We start from the raw sequence: 12,229 nt of genomic DNA, 5'->3' as shown, positions 1-12,229 counted from the left end.
TAAATCACACAGCTATATAAATGTGAACAATACTAATTACTATTGCCCACTAGACACAACTTGTTCTGTATAAACTTTTATGCAGACCTGTGTTTGTTTCTTTACACTTGCTTCCTTAAAATACTGTTATTTCAGTTTTAACTATATAGCAACAAATGTATCCTATTTCACACAGATCTATAATGACTCTAGCAACAATCAATAATTAAAATGATATGATTCAGATTGGATAGCTATCTTGCAGAACATACACTGATATAAATATACACATAATTATAATAATTATATATATATATGTACCATTCACTGGTTTCCTGAGACTCATTTACCCATTCAGTGCTTCTTATTTGCATATCAACAGAGGTTCATATGCCTGTTCAAGAGGGTAGTGGGACAGGTTAATTAACATTTCAATGGCTATTCTAAACTAGCAAGCAGATTGTAACTAAATCCTAGAGGTAAAAGAAAAAAAAACTTTTTCTTTTTTTTTTATCTGTGTGTAATTCTTACATCAAGTATTCGTCTCTTAACTCTCACTAGGCACAGCTGAAACTATTTGTAATCATCTATGGCATGGGTTAAATAAATGCATTGGTAACTCATAAATCGTGTTTCATGTGACCAAGGAAAGCTGATTATTCTGAGCAGACTGAAAATCAGCCATTTAGAAAAATGACCTTCCCAAAATGGCCGCTGCTCCTCCCCTTTCCACATCCATGAGGGTTACACAAAATGGTGGACAGGCCATGTGGTTAGTCCAAAATGGTGGACAGACCATGCGGCTTCCTTTGTCACAAAGAAATCACACATCATACAAGCACCAGAAGTTATTTTAGGCCTGAGTTAAAAATAAAAACTATATCAAGGCTATGCAGCAACTTTTAAATGTACTTTTAACCCTACTTAACAGATAAGCATCCAATCTGAATCAAACACAATATGACTTATTTGAACCTTGTTTTGCAACAATAAAAATATATTTTTGCATCTTAAATATTATGAGAAACACATTGTCCCTTGAATTTCATATCAGCGGTTTACTGATACCACAACAATACATTAACGTGGATGTTATTTTCATCAGCTTCTCAATGCGTCCATTGGAGCCGGTCAATTACATCCACGTTTGTAATGTACAGTGCATCATTAAGAACATGATATCGCGGACCAGCCCCATCTAAGAATGCCAACTTGATTTTTCACAAATATTTAAAATGCCCGCTCTAATATATATTGCAGACGCCAGGCGCATCTTATTACCATATACGATAAAAGTGCGCTGTACATCGCAAAACACTGTATCCCATAAGATAAAACAATACACCCACACATTATCTGAGTTCCAGAGTTCATTGAAGTATATATTTGCTATTAAAAGGATATGGATTCAATATATATTACAAAGTACAGTATACTTATAGTTACATGGTTACACTCACACAGTAAGCAGTTAAAACATAGTTAAAACACAGTTACATATAGTTACAGTTAAATGCCAGCGATACAATACCATATCTTTCTCATATAAATTTGTCTCTCCATATGACTCTCTCTCTCTCTCTCTCTTTCCTCTGTAAAATTATGCTGACTTCATCTTCCTCTGAGACCAAAAAGGAACTAACTTCCTGTGTGACCACCAAAATGTGTTAACTAGTTTTTGGGGGAGGGGTTCATGATGAGTCAATATTCTCTTTGTATATGCTGATCAGGTTCAGCCTTGAAGACATACAAAGGGCTGGCATGAGTTTCCTGTCCACTGTAACATCCATTGTTCTAACAAAAGTGATTTTAGCTTTTAAACATGTAATCATAACTATTCGCTGCAATGTCCCACAACTTCATAACAAGTATCAAATTAATCTACACATTAAGCTGGTTGTTTTAATAGTAAACATGACCGGTCTATTTTGTTCCGTTCAAATAATACACATTCATGACATTAATTCAATATATATAATTTTAAATCATCATGATGTCTGGTGCTTGATATCACTATAATCATGTACGGTATGAAATAGGTGTCGAATCCATCTCTGTGGCATGTCCGTGTAAATGCGTGTGTTACCATATATGGCTGTGCTCGCTGCATGTATTTGCAAGTATAGCGACTCATAATGTGTGTAGTTTGTATGTTCTCTTTATGTAATATTTTTAACTACAACAGTACCAAGTATCATGTTTCACAGAATCATGTTTTCCGATGATGTATGCAATCGTGTTGTCTCGGGAGAGTTTTTTCAAAACAAGCCCGTAAATGCAAAACACTGGAAGATGTTTGTAATGGTAGATGTCACATGTCATTTGGACAATTGAAAACAACCGACACTTCTTGTACTTTGTGGGTTGCAGAGTTTGGAGTTAGAAGAGGGAAAGTGAGGTGTTGTTGTACAGTTGCAGGAGGAGCTTGTGCTTTTCTGATTGTTGCTTGGTGTGTATAAGAAGTCCTGTGTTTATACAGTACTCGTCTTGTTAGTTATCTGTTTGCCACATTTTTCTGTCTTCTTGCAGACCCGTCTTAACAGCACTGTAGGCCCTTGACAAAACAATGCACTGGGGCTCCTAACCATCCATTTACAGGAATAAATTGAAAAAAGAAAATCATAAATTACCCCTCCTGCATTCCTGTGCCTTATATACCATTCCATATAGTGAATGGCTGTCAGCACTTTGATTGGTGGATAGCTTCAGCTATTAACTGCCTGGCTGCAGACTGAGAGACAGGTAGAGAATACTGCCTATATGCTCTGTTTGTATGTAATTCACAATAGGAGTGAGTGGGCAGAATTCTCTACCTGCCTCCCAACAAACTCCAGAGGCATGGCCCTGCCCATCCCAGCACAGCTCACCCCTGCTCGAAGGGCCCAAGAGTTGTGGGGCCCTAGGCAGATGCCCAATGTGCCTATAAGTTAAGATGGCCCTTTCTTCATTGTCTATTTTTTATTTTTTTTAGTATTTCTGGAGGAGGGGTGTGTGAGGAGGATGTCAGTGGCTGAGGAAAGGCAGGGAGAGAGTAAGGTGGAGGAGGTGGCTGCTGATGAGACCCTACTTCAGATGAAGACAGTGATGACATGCCCACCCAGAGGGGAAAGATAAAAACTAGGCAACATGTCAACAAGGAAAAATCATCAGAAATAATTATGTGTTGACCGGATATTTTTTGACTATGATTCCAAAATGTAAAACATTTTGTCTAGCACATGTAGTTTTCATGGTGAAAGCATATATATATATATATATATATATATATATATATATACACACACACAGTTGTTACACAGATTTGTGTTCATTGGGTTAATCTCATCATGTATTGTTTAGATTAAAATATGCATATAAATCTTTTATACAGGGTGAAAAAAACTGACTTAGATTCAAGTTGGCCAATTTCAAGATGGTGCCCATGTTCGGTACATACCCTAAAAGATATCCCCCCTCACCCATAGCTTACTGGAGTATTCAGTTTTCCTATTTCCTGCACAGCTTTGGAAACAAAAGGGTGTACTGCGACTTTTGAATCACCCTGTATATGTTATTAAGTACATTCTAAAGGAATTGACTTGTACAGTAATATAAATTCTATTTTTAATTTCATTAAGCGCAATGGCCACCTCTCATCTCTAAGAACAGCGTGTTCCAGTTAGTCTCTGGCTACTGTCATGTGAAGGCCACTTCTGGTGTTTATTTGTTTCGTTTAATTAGATGAGATCAAGCAGCATGCCTCGAGAATGTAAGACTCACCCTGAAAAGCTCTGTTATGTAACAATAACAATACCTTTCTATGAAATTTCTTAAGATTAGCTACTCAACAAAGACAGCCATCTCTATACATGTAAGTAACACTTTCTAGCTTCTTGGAATTTATTAAATACAGTTCTATTTATTAGAAAGCTTTCCAATGTAATAACTTTAGTTCTAGCATAGAGAAATCTATAAAGGCTAATGTCTATTAGATTTGCCATACAGGTCCTATTTGTCACAATTCCTTATGGAACACAAAATCTTGTAATTTTTCTAGAAGAAATGTAGAGAACAAAGGAAACTGGCAACATTGGTTTCAAAATATTTTCACATCAGTTTTTATAAATGTTCATCAGAGAATCAAATACAGTACATGCACAATCACGCTTGAAATATAATTGTGTTAAATATACATTTTGATTAGATGGCACTTGAACTGTGCATATACAGAACATGCATTCCTTGTAGCCAGTACGTATTCTCAGCATAGGTAACAGAGCCACAAGACATAGGGCAGGATGCATAAAGCATTGCAATATGAACATAATGTATCCCACCACTTATCACATGCTATCGGCTTTTAGTAACATGTATGCATGAAGATTTCAGCAAAGGACAGCTCTCCAATTAGGAGCTGTCCTTCCTGGTGTAAGGACTTCTGGGTTTGCTGATATTGATCCAATGGGATTCCTCTCATAGGGTAATGAGAAAAGAAGCCCATTGGCTTCTATTGAGTAATGCCATAGCATTACATACAGGGTCCAAGCTCTAGTATGTACTGTATCACATTATGGAGCTTGATGGGGCATACGCGAAAAGCAGCCAAACGTCCTAAAACAACATTTTCGTAGGTTTGATAACAAAATGTATTTAATGCACCCTGCCCATAGACAGAAAGGCAGTGCCATAACAGGGCTCTATGCCCTCCTATACTGGCCCCTCCAACCTAAGCTAATAGTGTCCTGATTGTCACTCAAAGTCGGTGGAGCATCCAAACACTGGGGTGTGCTGCACCAATCAGAGAGTGGTTATACAGAAAGCAGAGTACAACAAGAAGCAAGTGCTTTTGGGTGGTGACGGTTCTGCCACAGAGCTCTGTGGCAGCACTGCCACCACTCTGTGGCAAAACTGTCACAACACACACCCATAGAGACAGCCCAGCAGAAAACAGAATAACAATGTGTATGTGTATAAGAGAACTGTAAGATATCCTGACAGATATTTGTATAAACAATATACAACACTAGGGTAATTAGTGCTATATATATATATATATATATATATATATATATATATATTTATTTATTATTTATTAGCAGTTTCTTATATAGCGCAGCATATTCCGTTGCGCTTTACAATTAGAACAACAGTTATAGAACAAAACAGGGCAAAGACAGACATAGCGGTAGGAAGGCCCTGCTCGCAAGCTTACAATCTAGAGGGAAATAGGTATTGATACACAAGGATAGATGCAACCTGTTACATAATGTTTCCCCAGATTGCTAGCTTCTTAGTGGGTTGTATGATATGATCACCCAGCAATGTTGGAAGACAAAATGTGAGGTTATGGGGACTGTGCAGAGGGAATGTAACTGGATAGGGAAGCATTGAAGGTTATGTGTGTGGGTCAGGAATTTGGTAGGCTTGTCTGAAGAGATGAGTTTTCAGGGAACATTTAAAGGTTTGGAGACTAGTGGAGAGTCTTATTGTGCGTGGGAGGGCATTCCACAGAGTGGGTGAAGCCCGGGTAAAGTCCTGTAATTTTGAGTGGGAACAGGTAATACATCTGGATGAGAGACGCAGATCTTGTGCAGAGCGGAGGGGTCTGGTAGGGAGATATTTTGAGATGAGTGAGGAGATGTATGATGGTGCAGTTTGGGTAATAGCCTTGTATGTAAGTAAAAGTATTTTATATTTGACACGGTAGAATACCGGTAACCAATGGAGGGACTGACAGAGCGGATCAGCAGACGAAGAACGTCTGGCGAAGAAGATTAGCCTCGCAGCTGCATTTAAAATGGATTGAAGTGGTGAGAGCCTATGTTTGGAAAGACCAGTAAGGAGACTATTACAATAATCAATGCGGGAGATGATGAGTGCATGGATCAGAGTTTTTGCAGTGTACTGTGTAAGATAAGGGCGTATTTTGGATATGTTTTTAAGGTGCATGTAACATGATTTAGAGACAGATTGAATGTGTGGAACAAACGACAGTTCAGAGTCAAGGATGACACCTAGGCAGCGAGCTTGTGGGGCAGTGTGGATAGTTGCATTGTCAACAGTTATGGCAATATCAGGTTGGTAACTACCCTTAGCTGGTGGGAAAATAATTAATTCTGTTTTGGAAATGTTGAGTTTGAGATGGCGAGATGACATCCAAGATGAAATGGCAGACAGGCATCCAGTGACACGAGCCAATACAGATGGTGATAAATCTGGTGAGGATAGGTAGATTTGAGTATCATCAGTGTACAAATGATACTGAAATCCGAAGGAGCTGATTAGTTTACCAAGAGAGGAGGTATAGTTTGAGAAAAGCAGAGGACCTAAGACTGAGCCTTGCGGTACTCCAACTGATAGAGGTAGAGAAGAGGAGGTAGAATCAGAGAAGCGAACACTGAAAGATCAATTAGATAGGTAGGATGAGAACCAAGTAAGGGCTGTGTCCTGAAGACCTAGGGACTCTAGTGTTTGTATGAGAAGAGAGTGGTCAACAGTGTCAAAAGCAGCAGAGAGATCTAGAAGAATAAGTAGTGTGTAATGGCCTTTTGATCTAGCAGTGACCAGATCATTCACTACTTTGGTCAGTGCCATCTCCGTGGAGTGTTGGGCACGAAAGCCTGACTGAAGTGGGTCCAGTAAATTGTGGGAGTTAAGAAAGTGTGCAAGGCGAGTGTAGGCAAGTCTCTCAAGTAGCTTGGAGGGACTGGGTAGCTGAGAAATGGGACGGTAGTTAGAGAGTGTGTTTGGGTCAGAGTTGTGTTTTTTCAGAATGGGAGTAATCACTGCATGTTTAAACAGAGATGGAAAGATGCCAGTAGAGAGAGAGAGATTACAGATTTTAGTTAAGGTTGGGATAAGCACAGGAGACAAACTTTTGCTGACCTGTGAGGGTATAGGATCAAGAGGGGAGGTAGTGGAGTAGGAGGATGAAAAGAGTGTTGATACTTCATCTTCACTTGTGGGATCAAATGAAGAGAGAGTGCCAGAGGGTTCAGAAAGGGATTTGAGCAGGTCACTGGCTGAGTTAGAGCATACCATTTCATCTCGGATTTTATCAATCTTATCCTTGAAGTAGGAAGCAAGTTCTTGTGCACTGATAGTAGCTAGTGGGGGAGGTGAGGGAGGGTAAAGAAGTGATTTAAATGTATTAAAAAGTCATTTGGGGTTGGTGGCATGATAAGAGATAAGAGATTGGAAATATGTTTGTTTGGCAGTGTCCAGGGCCTGACGATAGGAGTGGTAGGTAGTCTTATATGTGAGAAAGTCATTTGGATTCTGAGATTTCCGCCACTGACGTTCTACCTTACGTGACAGTTTTTGTAGGTGTCTTGTTGATTTAGAGTGCCATGGTTGGCATCTAAGCCTACGTGGAGTGTGATGGGTAGCTGGAGCAACTTCATCAAGGGCACTCTCTAGGGTCTGGTGCAGGTGGGATACAGCAGTGTCAGGTGTGGTGAATGTAGAGATTGTTGAGAGACGTTGTTGCAGAGAAGTGGAAAGTTGTTGAAAATTTATATTGTTAGTATTTCTGCATGTTAGAGGAGGCTTGCTTGGTTTTAGTGTCCTAGAATTTAAAGTATATATATAAGCACAATGAAGCTGCACTCCAGGACTTAATTCAAATAAACTGGTCCAGTCTCCCGATTTTGATGTGCACATCAAAATCGGGAGACTGGACCCGTTTATTTGAATTAAGTCCTGGAGTGCCGCTTCATTGTGCTTATATCTTCAACCTGCTAAGTTGATTTAGAGGGCACAGGGCAAGCTGACTGTGATGTTTATTTCATGAGTGCCGAATACAAATACTATTTATATATACATATATATATATATCACTATATTGCTCATCATGACTACATCTTGCCACGATTACGCCTTGTTAGGCACGACCGCGTGCACGTCTGGGACGCGTGTACGTCTTAGATGTGCATGCACCCCATTCTAATGAATGGGAGCGGCAAATACCACAGCTCAGCATGACTAGGCGCGGGTGCATCTAGCCGTGACAAGAGACATGATTAGCGCAGATATAGCCATGATAATTCTTTATATATATATATATATATATATATATATATAAAACAATGTATATCAAATATTTTGTTTTACTGTGTCCCCAGGACAATGCTGGAAACTTGTTTTATCTCATGCACTAATACAAAAGACCGGTGAGTGCCACTTGTTTCCTTCTGCATGTACACAGAGCCTGGGGACTCAGTAAAAGGAAATATTTGCTATACATTGTTATGTAAGATGGCACCGCCGGCTGATGTACATATGTGAACGGAAGTGCTGAATATTTATACATTGATGGGTGGCCAGGTGTGGGACTGTGGCTATATTCTGTCAGGGGCCCTCTGCAGAAGCAGTGCACATGACTGTGTCATCTTGTGGACAGAGGCATATTAACAGAGGATGAAGCCAGTGTGCAACCTCCTCCATCTGGGCCCCCTTGCCTGCTGCCGGTGCCTGAAAGCCCAATAGAATCTGAACACTAGAGGGGCCCAGACACTATTGTGCATGCAGAAATCTCCAAGGAAATTGGGCAGTGGCCATTTTCCCAGAGGTTTGCTTATTGCACCATTTACCTGGAGATTTGTGGAGAGATGCTGCCACCAGCGGGAAACACAAAAGAGGTGAGTATTGAAAAAATGGGTGCAGGGTGTCCAACTTGTGGTCCAGGAGGGCCCGTGTGCAGAACACACACTGCACCCATTTTAGATACGCCACTGCTTGTGGGCATGGTTATGATTCCCTTGCACTCCCAGGCTCCAGAGAGGCCTGAGCCCCCAGACTGTGTACCACCCCTCTCTGTGCCACTGGATGTGTACAAAAATATTCAGGTTTTACTTTAGTAGAAAACACACCTCAGTTCCAATATGTTGATGTAGCGGACAAGGCCATAATGTAATCTCTTCTAAAGTTACATACTGTACATTAAACAATGAAAAATAACATAGAGAAAGAGTTGATTGCCCTAAGGTGCTGCACATTAATGGACATTAATTAAACAACTTTGAATACATTATTTCATAAGATAAACGCTAGCGAAATACAGAGTAAAATCAGAAAGATCAGTGAAGAAAACAAAGAATGTGTGTTTAAAATGAAATTCTGCACACTGGACGTCTCTGTAATTAGTAATTATTACATTTATTTATGTGAGCGTGTGTCCATGACTGTTTATTTTGTTCCTATCTAAATCATTTCAATGACTGTTTTATAACAGGGTATTCCCCCTTTTTTTTGTGTGTGCTCTGACGAGAGAAAAGATGATACAGTGTAGACACATAATTGTTACATGTACATCCAGCTGTCTATGTGTTTCAAATTGTGTCTTATGTATCCCTCAGGATAGTTCCCTCTCTCTCTCTTGTGACAATATCACATCAGGAGGTCATATCTATCCCTGACTGTGTCCATAGATGATTGAGTTCTTACTAGCGCTGGTACTATTACCACTGTCTGCAGTTAATCAATTCCATAAAGGATCATCAGTGTTGCGAGTGTTACACTTATTAGGAAGGGGCAACCCCAGGATTAATTCAGGGGAGATTCCGTGGGTGTTTACGTGTGCATGTACAGATACATTTATATATATACTGTATAGATAGATAGATAGATAGATAGATAGATAGATAGATAGATAGATAGATAGATAGATAGAGGATGCAGTTAAAATGGTAGTTGATGGGATCCAGGCATTCAGGAGACCGACCCCGTAATCCCGACAGCTGGTAAAATACAGACAAATGGAATCCCGACATCTGCCACCAACTAAGTGTGAATATAACCTGTGGCGAGTGAAGCAAGATGATGCTGTCCTTATACTGACAGCCGGCATCCAGTGTGGAGGTATAACATACCGATTATATATATATATATATATATATATATATATATATATATATATATACTTATACCCCTGATGAAGTCATAGAGACAAGACATGTTTTTAAATGTAAAATAAATAAAACATCATTGCTTGATCACTAATGGTTATCATCTGTTGTGGAAAACTTTTCTGGTGAGAGGGTTTTATTCTAGGGTGCTTTGCATCTGTTTCGCAAAAATAAAGGGTTCTGGTATACTGAATTCATGATCGACCCACTGAGGCAAATTTTTCTCTAACTCTGTTTGACACTGAATATACAATCATATATGTATTAGAGCACTAGGATATTAGTGTGTTGTTGTATGATATCCAAAGGTCCTGACTAACAGGTAACAGGGGTCCTACCCTTAGTTCTGTTCCCTATACAGCGCAAATTAAGAGTATTTTTTTGTATTTAATATATATATATATATATATATATATATACATATATTTATATATATATATATATATGTAAAATGTATATATATATATATATATATATACATACCCACACGCACACACACAAACACACACACACACACACACACACACACACACACACACACACACACACGTACAGTATATATATATATATATATATATATACATACACAAACAAACACACATACATACCTACCTATAAATACATACACACACACACACACACACACACACACACACACTCACTCACTTCATATACAGGTTACATTATATGGTGATATACATACCACCAGGGGCTGGGAGGCAGGCGTAGACTGGTGGCACTGTGAGGAGTGAGCTGCTGTGGCTGAGCATGCACAGCCAGCAGCTCCCCCCAGACTTTCTCTATGCAGAGAGCTACGTAGCTCTCTGCTGCTGCTGCTGCTGCAGCTCCATGGTCACGATTTCGATCGCAGCTTTTGCTGAGACAGAGACACTGCTGTCTCCGTCTCAAAACGAAAACATTTGGCTCATCAGGAGGGGTTTCCAGGTACTCAGAAAACCCCCTGCGTGCGCTACTGTTATGGTTCTATAAACTAATCCACTGATTCTGTTATGGGTATAAATAATTTGATCCCTGAGGATTAATACTATTGTACCTAGTGGTACTTCCAGCACCGACAATGTGATATGTTTCTATTACCATACCTGGTCACATTCCACAGATATTTAGATAGTGATCACCACTGACACTGTTGTTACTTATTCGATTTATAGCTTCCCCAGAAAAAATGCGAATATAGCTGTTGCTCAAAACAGCAGCGTTTATACCAAGGTTGCTGTCATTTTTGTGATTGTGCAATGTCTTATTATCTGAGCTTATAGAAAGTGAATATCCTCATAGATAAGAGGAGTCAGCAATATTGTAAGTATTTCCCTGTTAGGGTTATACGTGTTGCTCCATGGATGGTATTCTGGGAATTAAAAAAATTGTAGTCCCTAAGAATAGATGTTATTATTCCTGATGGCACATTACAACAGCGTTAGTGTGGTATTGCTCTATATATATACATTTTACCATGCATTACCACATTTTCCAAATACAAAAACAGTGTTCACCGTTAATGGGGTCACCACCATTAATATGATTGTCAGTACTGGCTGGCAAGGACAGTGTGGATATCACTGGTGTTCAGGTCAACAGCGCTTCTACCAATGTTACTGTAGTTCTATTCTGCTTATGCTCATGTACAACATTTCATTTTTATAAATATTCAAATAATGGGTCCCCTCCAGAATTCAGAATACATTGCGGTTACCGTGATTAATAGTGTTTCCCACACGCTTTTTATAAAATCACAGTTTATAATCACAGCCTTATTAGTGTGATCCTTTAAAATTTACATTCACACATTATGGCTCCCGTTTGCAGGTAGCCTGACGCACGTTTCGCTATACGCTTTATCAGAAGCAAAAGAACATACATTAAACATCAACATACTGTACTGTAGTTAAGGCCAAGAACATAAAAATAAGATCAGATGCTAAGAGATGGGTTAATGTGCAGTTAGACCATGTTAAAAACAATGCAATATATAGTTACAGTATGGTTAATACTTACAGAATGCTCTGTAGAATTCATCCAGTGACAAATGCTTATCCCCATTGTAATCATCATACTTTACTAGATCAAATAGGGAACATTCATATAGTTTTCTTCCAAAACCCTCCTGTCTTATTACCTACAAATAAATAATAACAATAATAATAATAATAATAATAATAAGAATTTACTTACCGATAATTCTATTTCTCGTAGTCCGTAGTGGATGCTGGGGACTCCGTCAGGACCATGGGGTCTAGCGGCTCCGCAGGAGACAGGGCACAATAATAAAAGCTTTAGGATCTGGTGGTGTGCACTGGCTCCTCCCCCTATGACTCTCCTCCAAGCCTCAGTTAGGATACTGTGCC

General features: G+C 39.2%; 1 protein-coding gene across 2 annotated transcripts in view; it reads right to left on the bottom strand.

The window, feature by feature from the left end:
* The window catches only part of FSTL5 (follistatin like 5), a 1,009,581-nt gene that overhangs the window by 408,705 nt on the left and 588,647 nt on the right, over positions 1–12,229 (bottom strand). For both annotated transcript variants that reach the window (XM_063920448.1, XM_063920449.1), the window contains exon 6: positions 11,880–12,000. In XM_063920448.1, coding sequence (XP_063776518.1) covers positions 11,880–12,000 — 121 coding nt within the window. The remainder of the gene's footprint in view (positions 1–11,879; positions 12,001–12,229) is intronic.

This window comes from Pseudophryne corroboree, chromosome 1 (assembly GCF_028390025.1).
Source record: "Pseudophryne corroboree isolate aPseCor3 chromosome 1, aPseCor3.hap2, whole genome shotgun sequence".
Classification (NCBI taxonomy): Eukaryota; Metazoa; Chordata; class Amphibia; order Anura; family Myobatrachidae; genus Pseudophryne; species Pseudophryne corroboree.
This window is presented reverse-complemented; position numbering and strand designations above follow the sequence as displayed.